Genomic DNA, 18806 nt, shown 5'->3' on the forward strand with positions numbered 1-18806 from the left:
GATACATTTGGCCACACAGTTAGGGTTGCACAATCTGTTAGAACAGAGAGTTACTAAACGACAGATGCACCGAAATAATGTGACAGCCGAAACTCTGATGCACCATTATCTCAGGAATAATGTCGTACCATCCCTTGACCACGTTATATAGAAATTAAATACTCAGTTTCAAGACTCAATCCCAATAGTGTCAAAACTGTTGGCATTTGTGTCAAGTGCTTTAAAAGACTATACACGCAGGGACATAAAGGAAGATGATTTGTTTTCACCCGATGTTTTGTCTGAGGAATTCAATGGTTGGAAAATGAACTCCAGCAAATGGAAAGATTCGGATTTACCAAAAAACTGCCCCGAAGCTATAAATCACTGTAATGAATTGTTGTACCCAGTTTGCTAAAAGTTGCATGTGTTACACCTGTTACCTCCTGTCGATGGGAGCCCAGTTTTAGTGCATTACGCCGCTCTCGTGCATATATATACTGAAACTGTTGTGAAAATATTTGAGAAGGATGGAGAACGTGCTGAAGTGACTATTAACCTCAAACTCATGATGTTTCAATTGATTTTATCGTTTATTCTGTGATTATACATGTATACTGTTCTTACGTACTGAGTATTCACTAGGGTTTGCAGTCGGTACCAGTACCGGTACCGGTACTGGTTTATAGTATATCATATGTTGAAAATGATATAGATTATTACATGTTCCATCTTTGGAGTTTTGACCAACGTCTCCTCTGGTATTTCAGCTTCGCTTTTTACAGAATTATAAATGTTTGATGTGGTAATTTTGAGTTCATACTTCAGTCGATAAGCGAATCTCACCGTGAAAATCGGCGATAGCATGAAATATGGGAAGATGGAAGAGAACGTGAATGTGCCTTCGTGACTGATTGCTCGTTAGGTAGGTGCGTGCGTGATTAATCCTTAGCATGCGGGCAGGTCAAACTGCGCATATCACGACGTTTTAGTGAGTTACATTCAAAATTTAATTAAACCACTTAATTATCATGGTATACTAATAAACTTGACATAAAGCTACGAAATATAACGTAAAATATTCTCTATAATTTCGTCATCTATATTCTGAAGCTAAATTTATATATTCTTCACTCTTATGGGGATAAAGAACAATCAATGAAAATTCAGAAACTATTTCCATGCCTACCCCTGACATGCTCTAATTTGCAATTTGCTAATAGATTTTTCTGAGGCCCACTCCCATTAAATTGATAACCAATAGAAAGCTTAGATTTCAACTGATTTATTGCCATAGTCGTCATAACACGTAGACTTACAGATAATTAGCCATTTGGTTTGTTGTAAAAAAAAAAAATTCCCACGAGAACACATCGGACAGATATTTATATTTCTAACTGCTCAAGTCACGTGATTAGAGATGCTCGAGTACCGGTACCAGCAGTCTGGTACCGCCGGTATTATTGCAAACCCTGGTTTTCATGTAATAAGAGAAAATTAAATAACACTTAACTGATATTTTTTTCCATTTTAATGATTTGACATGAATTTTTCAAACTTTTCTGGGGGAGACCCCCAGAACCCCTGTAAGGGCTTCGTGCTTCCTGCGCTCGCTTATCTAAAATAATCATAGAAAGTTGACCTAAATTCCGAATTAAGACCCTACCCAGTTTTGATAACCTGTATACGGAATTGATGTCTCCAAATTATATTGTCATAAAATAAGATTCTCTATGTTGATTGGTCGTACATGTTTATTCAAGAAAACACGAAAAAAATCAGAAGATTCCATCCAACTAACTGTATTAGTAATAAAATCAAATTTTATGAAACTCGAGAGTTTAAATGCGGGATCTACTGATACAGCATATTACTTTCAAACGTTGAAATACTATCTCAAGTTGTAATAACAAAAACCTTTACTCAATAAGTATGCTTTATGACTATTTTGCTTAAAAGTAAAGTTGCACAATAGGCTATTTGCGCTTCGCCATCCGCGGAATCGAACCCTACGTTTTAGCGTTATAGTTCATCAAGTTTATCGTTGTAAGAAACAAAACAATGGAGTTGGTAAGCAGACCTAACGTTGTACGTTATCAGGACGAAAAGGGTGAATATGGATAATAATCCTGGCAGATCAACTTATCTTACAATCTACTTTAACTATTTTTCTGATAGAAATAAAACCTATCAATTATAATGTGGTGCCATTTGGTGTTTTTGTTGGGAAAGAAAATTTAATAAATTTGATGGCAAAAATTATTATTATAATTGTTTAAGTTTAAATAAAACTTTGTGAAGCTGATAAGTGAGAGCCACGAACGCTAAAGATTGTCATTTTACATAAAGGTTAACATAACAAAAAAGATCTATCATACATTGGGCTGAGTACATTATATTAAAAATATTTTGAACATGCAAATCAGTAAGTGACATAACAACCACAGCCGATGTAAAGACGTGATGGAACGGCATATATCCGAACTACATTTTGGTATTGTCTGGAATAACCTAGGTTGAACGATGCCGCCGAAAACTGGTCGCTTTTGGGAAGGGTATGTAACATTCCTTTTCTGACGCAAAATATTCATACACTGGGATCCTAATGATGTGTTCAGATGGGAATTTAGAATTTTCAAGACATGGATATTCCTTATTCTTGATGACTTTGGAAAACAAAGGGATATGGATTAATTTGGGTAACGAGGGCTGTCCAGTAAGAGACCTGCAACAAGTCGTACTCCAAGCATGGAATGCAAAGTGTAGCGTGTAGCAGGTGATAATTTAGAAATACAAACCTCTGTGGCAAAAACTGTCTACATGTCTCAAGCAACAGTTCGCAGCATAATCAAAAAGTATTTCCGTTTAGAAAAGCGACACAAATCACGTATAAACAAACTGCTTCCACGACATATTTGTTCAACCATCACATACCTCAAGTGGTTGGGGAATGAAACAAGGAATTCATATTATTCCATACAAAAAAATATGGATCAAGTCATTGGACTCAGCGCCTGTGGATTTCTGTGCGATCGGACTGTTGAAACAAACGCTGGCAACCGTCTCCTCGTACACTAGATGGTTTATGGATATCATGCAGGGGGAAAGGTGTACTTTAGACATGACATCCTTACGAAAGAGCCTTTTACAATGGAAACTACGCTGCAAGGCTATTGTTAAGCTGCACGGTTGTCAGATAGAGCATAACTGGACGTTGCAACATGGACTGTAACGAGAGCAGAAAATAGTTCTAATATAACGTATTTAGCCTCTGTAAGACATCTAATGTTGCAAGTTACAATTTAAGCTTAGACGAAAAGGCGGTGGTAAAAAGTAAGTAATAAAGAACACATAAAACGTAAATAATATTTTAAAAAATTAGACTTCCGAATATTTTTTGAACCGGAGAATTAAAAATATTTAAAAGTTAACAGGAGTTAAATTATTGACACCCATTTCAAATTTATGTTTAGTTTTATAAGTAATTCAGGGTATTAAACAACTAATGGTCTCAAAATGTAAACGTATCAAAACACTGATATTCAACCATTATTCTCAATACCCGCAATATTCATATTAAGGAACATTACCTTCGACGCTCCCCGTGTCTTTTTATTTAATTTTAAAGTATACCCGATTTTGTATACGTTATCACAAAATAAACTTTGAATAACGGTGGAATCTTTAATCCCTCTCACGCTAAATAATTTGAGCGGTTTTCTTTGACAGCTTCAATACGATGAAGGTGTTCACAAAAGTTTCAATCACTACAATGACTCTGTACAATTTCCAAAGCATGTTGTTTGAATTTGTTTTTCTTGCAATTGTAACATAATTTGGATATGTATAAATATCAATAAATATACGTTTTAATTTATATGATTTATAAATTTAAGAATATCCAGCATTATACTTAAACCGATAAATGATATGTACTCTCTGTAACTCTCACTATATGATCAAATAACACTCACTATTATAACTCGGTATTTCATAGGGATAATCGTTGAAATTAAATTAATATTTTTGTTTAAGACACAGTGCAACAACTTAAATATCCAAGGAGATGGAGAACTTTTGGTCAGCACTTGATCATAAAAAAGAAACCAAAACTAAATATGAAGAATTAAAATGTCTAATGAGAAATTCTTGCTCAACAGTTCACAGCTCCGTCCGCTCGTTGTACACAACAAAAGTTTCATTGTCCACTAAAGGTGACGTGTCTTTCTGTTTCAGCTGTGGAAAAGAAGTCATACTTCTGTTCAGGGCAATGGCGGCAGCACTGTCGTTTCTCATCCGATTTTTTCTCTTCTTGCTAAAGATCACCTGAAGTAACAAAGATATAAGCCATAGAAATAAGTACAACAAACACAAATAATGGTGTATTTAAGTGTATTTAATATTTCTACAGTATTTTATGTGTGTTTGCAGGCTCATTCAGGTAAAGTGTTGTTTATGACAGAATGTCAACTCAGTGTAATTTTTCATCACACACCTGGCTTATATTTTGGAAACTTAAGGTTTTATAAGCTGTCTTAACCTTGAAAGTTTTGATCATACTTACGATTCAAAACTACGATAATTTTTTTTTATACAGTATACATTATGAATTAAGACATCATAACCCAATATTTGAGGTTTCAACTATTAAAATTAATTTTAGAATGAATTTTATATAACCATAAAGATTTAAAAATATTCACATCATTCATGGAATTAGCAAAAATAAAATATAATCCGTTTTAATAGACAAAGCTTTAAAGCAAAGTAAATTGTCAATCAAATGTTAATCATTTATCAAAATATTGTGACAGGATAATTGTTTTTTTTTTCGCATTTGGCTTGCAGTTTAAAAAGAGTCATGGAGCTCTTTTCTATTTTAAATCTTTAAATTACACAACGGAGTGTTTTTTTTATTAAACGCTGCAATAGAATAGTGACAACTGAATCATAAACATCATGGTACTTTCAAATCATTTTATTCTATTTACTGTTAAGGATAAATATTTTGTATTATGAAGAAATAAATGATTCTGTTCTGGCTTCCAAGTAGTTGCAACAGAATTGATACGAACACCGTTACATTATTTTCATCGCCTGCATTGGAAAGGATTTTAATATCAAAATACCATAATTCTGTGTATTTGAAAAAATCTTTTCAATGAATACTCATGTTAAAATGTGAACTAACAATGGTCCTGCTGTTCATAGACCACAGATTACTATGGGGTAAACATTATTGTCCAGTAAATCTTTATAATAATACTATATTTATACTTCAAACTATTGTGCAATAATATGCCTAACCTGTATAAACCTACTCTATGTCGTTGTGCAATAAACTTTTCCATGTAACTATATACTAAAAGTAATATATATATATATATACCAGAAGATCACAGTCCTAGTCCAGATTATTGTGCAATAAACATTCCCATGTATATATATATATACCAGATATCACAGTTCTAGTCCAGATTATTGTGTAATGAACATTCGCATGTAAATATATATATATACCAGAAGACCACAGTTCTAGTCCAGATTATTGTGTAACAAACGTTCTCGTGTAAATATGTATACCAGAACACTACAGTTATAGTCCAGATTATTGTGTAATGAACATTCGCATGTAAATATATTTATATATACCAGAAGACCACAGTTATAGTCCAGATTATTGTGTAACAAACATTCTTGTGTAAATATATATGCCAGAAAATCATAGTCTTAATCCATATTATTGTGCAATACACATTTTCATAAAAAATATGTACCAATATACTACATTCCTATTTAAGATATTTATGTAACAAACACTCATAAACACTTCTCTACAGAATAACACATACATTATCATATTAAGCAGCAATCATCTGCCTATAGGTTCTGCCAAGTAATCGTAACTTAAGCTAATAAATAACCTGACGGATAAGCAAGGAAACGTATACCACAGAACTTAGCTACTGGTCACTCTGCAACAAACACTTCTAAACAATTACATTAAAATCTCACCTCCATTTTTAAAACTTATAACTATACATATATAATTATATAATATTCTACTAAATAATCACAGATAAAACGTTGTTATATCTAGTTTTTTAATCGACCTCTTTACTGTTTTATAAGAGCTCACACTCTCAAGTTGTTAAGTAAGACGTACTTCAGCAAACAGTTCACTGTGGTCATCCTCGCTGGACAGTGGCCTTGGGTGGGAACGTCCCCATAAAGGAAGGCTTCTAGTTTTAGTAGCTGTTCCTTGATTCACTACAGATAACTTGTTAAAGTACTTAGGGTTGTTCAGAACTGTAAAATATCATGAATTTTAACATTTCAAGAACACTATTGGTCCAAATGCATTATTCAAATTAGGAACTAAAGTTATCACTCAAGTCAAATGTTTTCGAATTCGTTGTAAGGTTTCACTAATGCATTTATATACGAGTGAGGTTAAAATAGACTATATAAGGCTAAACAAGCCTTTATCTTATAACTAAACGTGATTAGGTGAAATTAATACTCCCACTACTTTGAGCTCAATACATAAAACACGATTCTGTTTGAAGTTTAATTGCTACTATGACAGTGCTTTTCTTTACTGGAACATGATATATACAACACGAACAATCAAATATTTATCTTTATTTACAATGAAATAAGCATTTTATGAATAGAGAATCTTATAATGAAGCTTGCGATGTATACGTCCAAAACTTGGATCTCGGAAACTACCGCACCGATCATCACCAATCATAACTGGGTAATATTTTTATACCTAGGCAGCATTTTTATAGCTGAGAAATAAACAAAACAATTGAAGTTTCCACAAAAATGATATGTTTCAGAACATTGTTGAATGTAAAGTATGAGTACATTGTTGTAGAACTGTCAGACAATTCCAGAAAAGGTCGCAGGACCAATAGCCTTCCGCAAAAACTAGCAGTTATATCTACCGTGAGGGCAAGTATTTCTGCTAGTAATTATAATTATAATTGGTATAATATGTGCACTTACTACGATACCACAATGTGTCAAACTTCAAATGTATACTTTCAAGTGTTACTATATACTGTAATGCATCAACACATGTATTCTCTAACCATCACACATTGCAGCATGTATAATACGACAACGTTCACATTAAACTATGAAATATTGTGACAATCTCAGCACGTAATCCATAAATTGTAGCATATATATATACATCTACACAAATGGTCAACTGCCAGTATGTTTTAGAGACAGTAGATTTCTAGAGTAGCGTAATAGTTAGTTCAACAAATCAACACGTGATAACAAACAGGTGTTATCTGTGTATGTGTTGTCTGGTGTAACGTAATAGTTCAAGTATCAACAAATATTTGATAAGTGTATATATATATATATATATAATCATTAAACAGTTGGTCCGCTGTATAATATAGAATACAGAATTAGGCGCAATGTCATAATATTATTCACACTCCTAAATTAATTTAGGTTACTGTATGATAATTTAAAAGGACTCAAAAAACCCATAGGTAACAAGCAGACACTGTCTGGTTAGCATATAACCTCAATTAACTATCAACACATGGTAACATACAAGTGTTTTCTAGTGTAGCATACATACATACTTATTCCAACTAGCAACACGTGGTAACAAACGGGTGTCGTCCAATGTTGCATACATACCATACTTTAACAGTCCAACTGTCAATACGTGGTGATAAACATGAATAAGCTCGTATATGTTAGTTTCCTAATTAGTCTGTTCTTACCTTCATAAGAGGTGCATTCTCCAAAATGTGGTAGATATTTTTTACCATGGATGTTGATGTCATGTGCATAGGAAAGGACAACGTGACTGGTACTTCCGCATGTTGAAGATGTTGCAGTGTTGTGAGGATAGATCTGCAGCCGGCTAAAATGGACTGGAGACAGCTGTATAGGCTGGCTGTGCGGACGTTGTTTTACAGAATGAAGCATGTCACTCTATAAACAGTAAAATATTTAATGAACTGAGTCAAAATACACATCTACCCTTTCTAAGTACTATTCACTGTTTTTAAAAAGTCAACAGCAGTACTATATTCAGTGCTTGTCAACAATAGAACTATATTCAGTTATTGTCAACAATAATTCTACAATCAGTTCTTATCAACAGTAGAACTATATTCAGTTATTGTCAACAATAATACTGCAATCAGTTCTTGTCAACAATATAACTATATTCAGTGTTCATTAACATATAGAATTATAATTAGTACTTATTAACAACAGAACTATATTCAATGCTTGTCAACAATAGGACTATAGTCAGTGCTTATCAAAAATATAATTATATTTAATGTTCTTCAACAAAATAACTATATTTAGTTCTTGTCAGCAATAGAACTATATTCAGTTATTGTCAACAATAAACTATATTAAGAGCTTGTCAACAGTCAATTCAGTGCTTATCGACAATACAACTATATTTAGTGCTTGTTAACAATATAGCTAAATTCAGAACTTGTCAATAATATAACTAAATTCGGCTGTGTTCAACAATAGAACTATATTCAGTACTTGTCAACATTATATCTATATTCAGTGTTCATCAACATATAAAATTATATTTAGTACTTGTTAACAATAGAAATATATTTAAAGCTTGTTAACTATAGAAATATATTCAAAGCTTATTAGTAATAGAACTATATACTATATTCAGTTTCTTGTCAACAATAGGACTACATTCAGCGCTTGTCAACAATAGAACTATATTCAGTCCTCGTTAACAATATAACTATATTCAGCGCTTGTCGACGATAGAACTATATACAGTGCTTGTCAAAAATATAACTATATTCAGTGTTCGTCAACAATAGAAATAGATCCATCTCTTATCAGTTCTTGTAAACTATAGAACTATATTCAATGCTTGTTAATAATAGAACTATATTCAGTGCTTGTTAACAATAAAATTATGTTCAGTTATTTACAACAATAGGATTATATTCAGTGCTTGTTAACAGTCAAATTATAATCAGTGATTTTCAACAATAGAACTATATTCAGTGGTTGTTAACAATAAAAATATAATAAATGTTACTAGTAATATACTTTTCTCAAACTTATACTTTGATAGACTATTTACCAGCGCGATATCAAGAGTTTTATATCTTTGGAACTCGAATCAGTTGGTTTTATCTTCATTGCCTTTCTTATTTAGCTTTTTCTGTTTTATTCTTATTTTTTATTGCTTTTAGTAGATACCATATAAACATGCTCGCATAGACGAACACTAACATTCCTGTTTGCTGTCGAACAGAATAAAGGTGGCTTTTTGAATATCAGATACTCACCAGGAATAGCCAATTATGTACTTTTATTACCTTGTTAGGTTTCTGGATAAACTCGTAAATGCTTTCAATACTGTTACCTCTTGTGGTACGAAAAGAAAGCTGGCTATACTGATCGCGATCGCGTACGTTTCAAAGTTTGTTTGTATGTTTGTTTTGTTTTGGATATTCCTGAAAAACTGCACGAGGGCCTATCTGTTACAGCCATGCTAATTTTGAACTGACAAACTAGAGAGAAGGCAACTAATCAACAGAACCCATTGCCAATTATTGGGCTACTCTAATCGACTAGTTGGATTTGACCATTACTCTTATAATGCGCCTACGGTTCCAAAGCATATTCACTATTGATTAATATATGTCAGTGGAATATCAAAACCTTGTACGAGAAACAATTAACAAACTTCACGTTAAATAAGGAGAAACGCTACTTCTAGTCTTCCTTTCACTGGATCTTCAGGTGAAGACAGATTAAACAGTTCATCACTTTCAATCACGTGCGTCTCATACTTTTTACTGGAACTGCCTTCTATAAACACCACAGATTCACTGCAAGTATAAACCAGCCAATTAACAAATCAATATTTTTACACTGATAAGAAATAATGAATAGTTCTATCACAAAATATATTTGAAAACTGCATTATTTTGAAATGAAACATCAGTTTTGTTGAATATTATATTTAGTAAAGTTTCTGAAATATGTTTGTGTGTGTGTGTATGTTTTTAGTCAGAATATAAATATTTCTATGGTTATATCCTCAACAGTAAATGTGTTATAGTAGCTTAAGAAGTTATTAACTGGCAGGCTCTATATTGCCTTTATTAAGATGAACAACTTCACTTCAGGCCTTTAGTAGCTGAAAAAGTTTATGGGAAAATATAGTAGTTTTGATATTTATTGGAGATATGTTGAGTTCCAAGAAAAAACATGAGATCGAAAACGGGTTATTTTCATTAACTATCATCCGGCAGCAGTTGGTACTTAACTAAAAAGGTAAACAGCTAAAAACAACTACTTTACACTCTTACGTGCTTTAAGTTCTATGGGCATCCAAAATATATTTAGTTTCAAGCTTTTGGCTCCAAACATTTGTAGCTTTTTAAATATCTAACAACTTTCTCATATTTATAAAGTTCATGTACATAATTAACGGCGACGTTATATGGCATCTAATTTTAAATTTCCTAGACGGATTGAGGGAGAAGACCTCGATTTGTAAGCTAAATAGTTGTCGTAAGTTATGAAGTTATAGATGCCCTTTGTTGAACATATACATGCCTTTTTATTGGACTTATAAATGAATTTTGTTGGAAGTTACCAATAACCTTTGCTTTGACTTATAATGCCTTTGTTGGATTGACAATTTCTTTCTTTCTTTGGATTTGTTAATTCCTACTGTTGAACTTACAAATGCTTTTTAACAACTTAACTCCTTTTGCAAGTCGAATCTACAGCCACGTAGTTCATAGGAGACGTTGTGGGTAAAAACCTGGGCATTTTGTTTCAGATGTCTATCGAGAAATCAGGACATTATTACTTAATACAGTTAATGTGGTTACAATAAGCCTGGAAGTTTTTGATTAATATATATAAATACATAATGGTTATTTCTAAGAAGAAAAAGTAATATCGTCATAGGCGTTCTGTAAGATAATCACATTAGTAATAAGCTTACAGTCCTCCTAATCAGTAAACCAAACATATCACGTGATAAATTTTGATTAAAAACTAAGAACTTCGATAGCTAATGTAAAAACGAATTCCACTGGGCTACATACATTTAAGTATTAACGTTTAATAATTACCTTGGAACCAGAAAATAAAAAGAAAAAAAAAGATCTAATTTGACGAATGGTGCGTTTTATATTTATTTTTCCTTGTTTGTTGTTTCTAGTTCTAGAACACGTAGAAAATGGTATTATATTGTTAATATTATTCGACTTCTGTAAAGTATTATTTCCATTAGATTAAGTAATGTTCTAATTGAAAAACATATTTCGTTGTTTATCTCTAGCAGTTACTCACGGAACTTCGATATATATATATATATATGTGTGTGTAATCAAATAAATTTAATCAGCAACTGTGTAACATTTTGAAAAGATTTAATTCAGCCAACAATGGATGTCAATAACTGTTATTTTTGTAATACCTTGTGAAGGAAGACTGAGAAAATAGCTAAATGGCTTATAAGTAGGCGTAAGTATTTACGTCTATATCCAAGCTTCCAACCAGATGTGACAAGTAGTTGATATTTAAGGCATGAAGCTAATTTAGAAATGTTTTCTTTGATTCATTTGGTGAAAAGTTAATAAAGTTTAATTCACATAATTCTTTACCGTGAAATTGTCTGTCGGTCAGCAACATTTTGCATACTTTGGCTAAACATAAGAGAGGTAAAGGTATTAGTTGATTAAAATATGATTATAGCTTCCAGCACCCCCCCCCCCCCTCCCGCAGCATTCTTGGAAATATAACTCTTTACTGTAACACTTCCTTTTCTATGTAAAACGTGTTAGTATTCGACGCTTCAATAAGGTTCAACATTTATGTGCAGAGTCGCTGTTCTATGCGCCATCTGATGATAGGTAGAAAACACAATTATATATTTCAAACTTAAGGCTTAGGGTAACAAAGTGCGTCGAGGATTTTGAACGATTTTGAAATTACAGTATTTCATTTCGTTCTGTTTGCGTCTCGTATGGGGACTCTGATAACAGCTTGCTAACAATAGAAATACATTCGTTGTTACTTTTAATAAACGTTTTTCAAATTACAACTTCATGGGCTATTTAACAGCGCGATGTAACGAGTTTCATAAACTTAAATCCCAAACCAAAGATCTAAGATAGAAGCGTATGGTATTATTTTAATTATTGGTGGTCTTCATGTTCATTCATTTTCTTATTTAGTTTTTTTTATTCTTATGTAGGTAAAAGTACCTCATACATACAGGCATGCATCATAGACGTAGGTAAGGTATATCAGATTTACAGACATACATCATAAACGTAGGTACGGTATATCAGACATACAGCATAAATGTAGGTAAGGTATATCGTACATACAGCATAGATGTAGGTAAGGTATATCATACATACAGCATACAACATAAATATATGTATGATATATCATACATACAGCATAGATGTAGGTATGGTACATTATACATACAGGCATACAGCATAGGTATAGGTAATATACTTCATATGTATAGCATACAGCACAAATGTACCAACGTATAAGTTTGGGTAGAAATAAATCCAGTCCTCTAGCCAACATCAAGTTCATGAAACTAAAGTCCACTGTGGCAGCTACTACATGACCGTATTTTGTAGGAAACTCAACCAGTCATGGCTGATAAAGCACTGTTTTAAATTTCACGAGTTTCTGTTTGTTCCTAGTGATTTGTCACGTAGTAGGGCAGCGTTCTCTGTGTATTGATAAACTGTGAAAACAAATAATTAACTCTCAAATTATAGAATTGTTTTGATTCTGTCCTCCACCGGTGGGTCCTGTCAACACCGGTGGGTTCATCGTGTAATGCATCATATTGAGTAATTTTGTTGCAACCCTCATTGTAAAGAAGTTGCAAACGAAATTGGTGAAATCACTCATTTTCTACATAAAATACGCAGGTTATCTCAGTAATAATTAGTAGAATTACCTGTAATATTGGTGGCAATTTTTTTTTATTAATTACCCACAAATTCATGGACCTACAAGTAATTTGGTGAATAAATAGTTTACAACAATGTATTTACAAAGCAGATGGAATCAAACCCTATCGATAATTCTATGGTTAAGAAAGACAGAACATAAATTAAATCATTAAAGTATTGGGAATTATGATCTACTCTAGACCACCATACTTCATTCCAAGCTTCAGTGTCGCATTTAAACCCATTTTGCTGGTTAGTCGAAACTTAATTTAAAATAGTCTAAAATATTTTTATTTTTTACTTTTATACTGAACCATGGTCGATAAAGATAGTTTCGAATAATAAAAATAGTAAATTAAAAATAAAATTTTAATAATTACAATAAAAAGTGAAATAGTATTCGAAGTAAGAGTATACACAAGCAAACGTCAGCCAAAATGATGACTTACGAACTGAAAAATGTATATAATTACTGACTCACCTTATACTGGTTTTAAATTTGATTTAATATATACTAATAATCATGGAATACTCGTGAGAAACTGTAATTATTTTGGAAAACGTAAAACAGTTCTTTTGTGGAAGAACTCGATTAAATATGAAGTAAAATGTTTGTCATTTAGAAAACTACAATTGCACATTTAAAAAACAAAGTATCATTTATTTTACGGTTTTTATTTAATAAAACCCTAAGGTAATTTATCATGAAGTTAGGTGTAAAGAACATCAGTTGAATTTGAGAGAGGTGAGAAAGTGACCAGCCTTTGCTCAGTCACTAGGGGATAAATGGATTACAGTACTCTAAGTCATTAGAAAATAATTGGGTATAATAGTTCAGCAGATATGGAAACTACAAGATCCTCTATGGTTATGAAACATTTTAATCCGATATATTGGAAACAGGTGCAAGATCAGAAAGAAAGGGACCGGTTTGGCGTTGGTTTCAGACAGGAGTATAAAATACATAAGTTCAACAAAAATAAAGAAGAACTGCAGATGTAGAAGAGAACGAATAAACCGATAGAGGCGAAAGAAGAAAGTACTATATTGCCAATAGAAAACAAAACCTTTTTCTAAATCTCCATGTTATTGATTACCAGTAATAAACAGCAATGTGTTATGTTTACAGTGGTGTGGGTCAATCTCTGGTAGGAATAAGTAAAACCTAAGTAAAAATGATGGACATTAGAAATGAAGTGTAAGTATAGCAGGATCGTAGCAGTAAGATTAGTACTTACCTAATTATATAACTCGATAGGAAGGTGACTGTAAGAACATCTATTATTTAATGGTTAAGTTATGTGGTTGTCGCTACTGTGAGCCATACAGTTATACTAGAATTCATACACTCAAACAGAGCTTGAACACAAGTTTTTGACGTTCGTTTCGAATTAAGACTAATGTGAAAAATTGTCTACATATTTCCGCGGTCTCTACACTGCCTTTGATGTTGCAGTTCCTTTTGTTGTCCGTCTGAAAGGAACAGAAATGGGGAGTTTACAAGCCAGTCATAAAAATGTACATCGGCCACGTACTGTCGGAAACCGCAAATTTATTACGTATATACTACAATTACGCACATGTTCGGATCAGGTAGATCCGTTGACCTTGAAGCAGTGGAGTTACTGAGTTCGACTACCATGATTCAAAAGCTTCGAGCTATTTCTGGCGGATTCTTACCAAGAAAAATAAATCATATGTTATAAAACTTTCATAACCTATCTTAAATGACAAGACACATATTAGACAATCGGGTTTTAAAATAAAAATAATTTACAATATTGCACATCTGAAAAATATCCAACAACAACAAAAAAATAATAATTTCGAATTAAAAAATTTGTACAAGCAAACGAAAAAATGACATTTGTTTCTTAACATAGATAACCATTTAGTCAAATTTATTCAAGATAACTTTCATAGCTATACTTGACTAACATGAGACTGCACTAGTTAATATTGTGGTGTTACTTAAAAATCTTCTTATTACTGAAAAAAGGTAATATTTACAACAATAACATGTTCACAAAAATTGTTTAGAAGTCTACTAGCTAGAAAGAGTTTCTTCTTATCTGAAGATACAAACTGAGTATCTTCACAACTTGTTTTGTTCATCAAAACTGCAGTTCATAGGAACTCGCTGAATAGAATTTACGATTAAGCAACTAGGAACAGTTGTAATTTTTTTATTCCACCAGCATAAATAAAAACTTTGAATTCTGATTACCATTTGCTCTGAATAAAAATTGTATTGTGTTCGAAAAGTTCATATTTTAATTCAGAAATATAAAATACACATAGAAGAAGGTATTTCGATAATCAACAGATAGATCAAACTATTTTCTGTTAATGAGAATTTTTTTAGTTAATGAAATATTTTAGTTATATAAGTGGCCTTCAATAAATACCTGAATGAGAGTTTATGTAAGAATACAACCATGCTAAAAGTGATCGTGATAAAAAAAATAAGTAGGGTCAAAAAAAAAGTTTAATAAAAGAAACTGATAAAATCATAGAGCTTTTGGAAGGCAGACCTCTGAAGAAAACAAGACCTCCTGTTGGAAGCTCTACGGTTTTTTCGTGTGCTTTTTTAATGTAATTTACCAAACTATTTTGCCCTGCGTACCTTTTATTATTATGTACATGCCAACATCATTATCCTAAACCATATTTTTAGTTTTCCTTGCAGATAAATGTTAATAAAATTTAAAAAGAAAGACTTATTCCCAAATTGTACGGTTGTTTAGATAGTGAATAATAAAACTCAGATATATTTATGGCTATTTCTTCTTTTGTAAATTACAACTATTTATTATATACCATAAGAGGAAACCAATGAAAATCGTTTTAGCTGATTTCAGTGAACGAGTATGAAATCTAACTTGGCTGTATTAGAATAGAAAGTTCCATAGCAACATCCAGAACGGAAATTACCATAGCAACATCCAGAACGGAAAGTACCATAGCAACATCCAGAACAGAAGTACCATTGCAGCACTCAGAACGAAATACTATAGCAGCAGCATCAGTATAATTAGAATAAATATATAATTAGTTTTATCTTAAAGCAAATTTCGAGATCTTTACTGTGATTTGAAATCGAACAGTAATGGTCTTTGCCATTAATTATTTGTATACAACTTAGAATGCGTGATTTGTCTGTATTAGAGCAAAGCCACAGTGGGCTATCTGCTGTGCCAACCACGGGGAACGGAACCCAGATTTTAGCGTTGTAACTTCGCAGATTTACCGCTGTTCCACCGGGAGACTACATTTAGTGAATTTGCATATCCTTACGCTGACACAATTTTAAATTCATCAAGAACAACTTTACTTTTGTACTTTCTTCAGATTTTTCTAAAATTTCCCAAACTTTAACGTGTATTCGAACAAAAGATATCTAACTACATTAGATAATGAAACTTAAGAACGTTTCTAATTGATTAACAACCTTTATACGAACAAGTTAAAACTTACCTCTGAACTATTCGTGAACCACTTTCTCTCATACATGTCGGGTCTGTTTCTTCAGTTAAATCTTTAAACAACATATGAAACCAGTTTATTTCAAATATCCCAATAAAGCCGAAATTTTACAAAGGTGTTCTTTACAATACAGAATGGTGATACGAAATTTGAATTAATTCAAAGGTTGGAAATTGATTTTTAAGATATAAATCACTCAAGCTTAGCTCGTACTGAGTAATATATGCTATATATTGTATTGAGTTATACATATATACAGTATCTTGTATTTGTATTTAAGGCTAAACAACCAAGGCTATCTGCTGCCGTCCAAAATTTTGAACTATTGTCAGAGGGATCGTAAGGATTCAAATCTGGCTTGCCAGCTACGCAATCCATAGCTCTGCCATAGAGCCAATCTGTGCCCTTATTTTTTTTATCTCTTTCCTCTTTTATTATAATTTTTTTCGTCCATTTAGAACGATGACCATTCTACAAACCTTTAATCTTTAACCTTGTGCAGGGTGAAGGAGGATTGCTAATCTTCAAACACCCTTGGTGATTAATATTTTTTTCTCTAAACTATTAACTTTAAACCAAAATAACTGCCATAGACAATAGATAATTAATCTTATAACTCATTATTGTCAGAGTATAAAGTACATTAGGGGTTAAATGATACAGGCTTTAATGTAGTGCTTTAATAACTCTGTTCCTAAATGTTCGTTATAATTACAACTGATTTAAAAAAAACGCTTTAGAACAAATCTAACAAAATTTATTTTAAGTAACGTATTTATATAATTAACAGTTTTAACTGGTAAATAGTGTACGTGAGTATTCAACCACTGCTAAGATAAATTTGACGTATACACTCAAACTGACGTAAAATATATTTTCAAACATGAGTACGAACCTAGATTTACTAGATTCAGAGTGCGGGATTCAAAGCACGCACATCTTACGAGCTTCTCTCTAATTATTTGTTTACTGATGAGCATGCATTAAAACTAATTAAGTCTACATTTGTAAACGTACTGATGCTGGTGGTTAGCATTTTTTTGGATATGAGAGTTTATTCTATAATACCGCATTGAACTATAAACACGCAATATCTTAATTGTTCTTTGGAAAACCAGGCACGATATGTGATGTATAAGTTCAGGTTTCCAGATCTTTGCACGATATGTGATCTATAAGCTCAGGTTTCCAGATCTCTATCTCCAAATTAGCTCTCCACGCCATTTCTCTCTCTCTCTTCAATCATAAAGAGCTATTGAAAGATAAAATAAATTTTTTCATCTTCTTGTCTGATGCACAACTGCATGCAGATGTATGTTCCTGCATCTTACATCTGATACTTCCAGCTACGTTTTTTTTATTCTTCGATTTATTCTGGTTTTAGTTGTATTGTATTCCTTCAAAATACAATGATATCAAAATCTGGAACGTATGTAAGAAAACCAGATTTTGCCTAATTAAACCTTACCCATCAGAGTGGTACTAAAACTACAATGATAACATTGGATAATTAGAAAATATTTTTTCTCTAATAACCTTCTTTTCGAAACTTCAAGCGCTATATAAAGGTTCCTAAAAACGACAATAAAACGGTTTGAAAGCTAAATTTATCTACCTGGTTTAGAATAATTTAATGAAATGTGATTTTAATTAAAATACGATAAAAAATATTCAAAGTAAAAACACAGGTAAATTCTGGTTTCAGAAATATATATTTCTACTGTATTAATTTTTGTTTTAAAATATGAAAAAAAAGGTTAAAATATAAAAATTTCTTTTCACAGCGATATATTGTGATTTCAAAAAAATATTATTGTAATATTAATTTGCACACAAACCACTGGCATTAGCCAAAATTAGCCTTTTTTTATGTTTCTTTCAAAACTTCACGCAAAGCCACTTAACTGCATTATTTGCAACTATCTGCAGAAAGTCGTACCTAATTTCTAATAGACTGGAGGGAAGGCAGATAGTCAGCGGCCTACACCAACAGTTCTTGGAGAACTTTAATCACATAGTTGGATATGACGTCATTCTTATATCGCACCCCCCCTCCAAGTGCAAAGCGCGTTTTTGCTGCAATGGATTTCATACATATATCATATTCATAGTCCGGGTATGCTAATGAGTTGGCCACGCCCTGTCGGCTTAGGAAGGTACGGGTTTTAAATTGTCACAAATATATCCTAATTGAGGAGGTGGGATTTTCGCGTAGGTAATTAACATCTAATTAAGAAGGTAAAATTTTCACGTAGATAATTAAAACCTGTTTAGGATTTTTGTTTGGTTGTTTTTAGGCTCAAAGATATATAATTGACTATCTATGCTCTGCCTACAGCGGGTATC

General features: G+C 32.3%; 1 protein-coding gene across 1 annotated transcript in view; it reads right to left on the bottom strand.

Moving 5' to 3' along the window:
- Window positions 1-1721: 1721 nt before the first annotated feature.
- LOC111087354 overlaps window positions 1722-18806 on the bottom strand; it is a 22954-nt gene continuing 5869 nt past the window's right edge. Inside the window, exons 4-8 of the mRNA XM_022393707.1 lie at window positions 16452-16512; window positions 9740-9857; window positions 7743-7956; window positions 6146-6288; window positions 1722-4305 (exon numbers count right to left, since the gene is read on the bottom strand). Of these exons, the coding sequence (XP_022249415.1) occupies window positions 4141-4305; window positions 6146-6288; window positions 7743-7956; window positions 9740-9857; window positions 16452-16512 (701 nt within the window). The 3' untranslated portion in view covers window positions 1722-4140. The remainder of the gene's footprint in view (window positions 4306-6145; window positions 6289-7742; window positions 7957-9739; window positions 9858-16451; window positions 16513-18806) is intronic.

Source organism: Limulus polyphemus, unplaced genomic scaffold (assembly GCF_000517525.1).
Source record: "Limulus polyphemus unplaced genomic scaffold, Limulus_polyphemus-2.1.2 Scaffold2047, whole genome shotgun sequence".
NCBI lineage: Eukaryota > Metazoa > Arthropoda > Merostomata > Xiphosura > Limulidae > Limulus > Limulus polyphemus.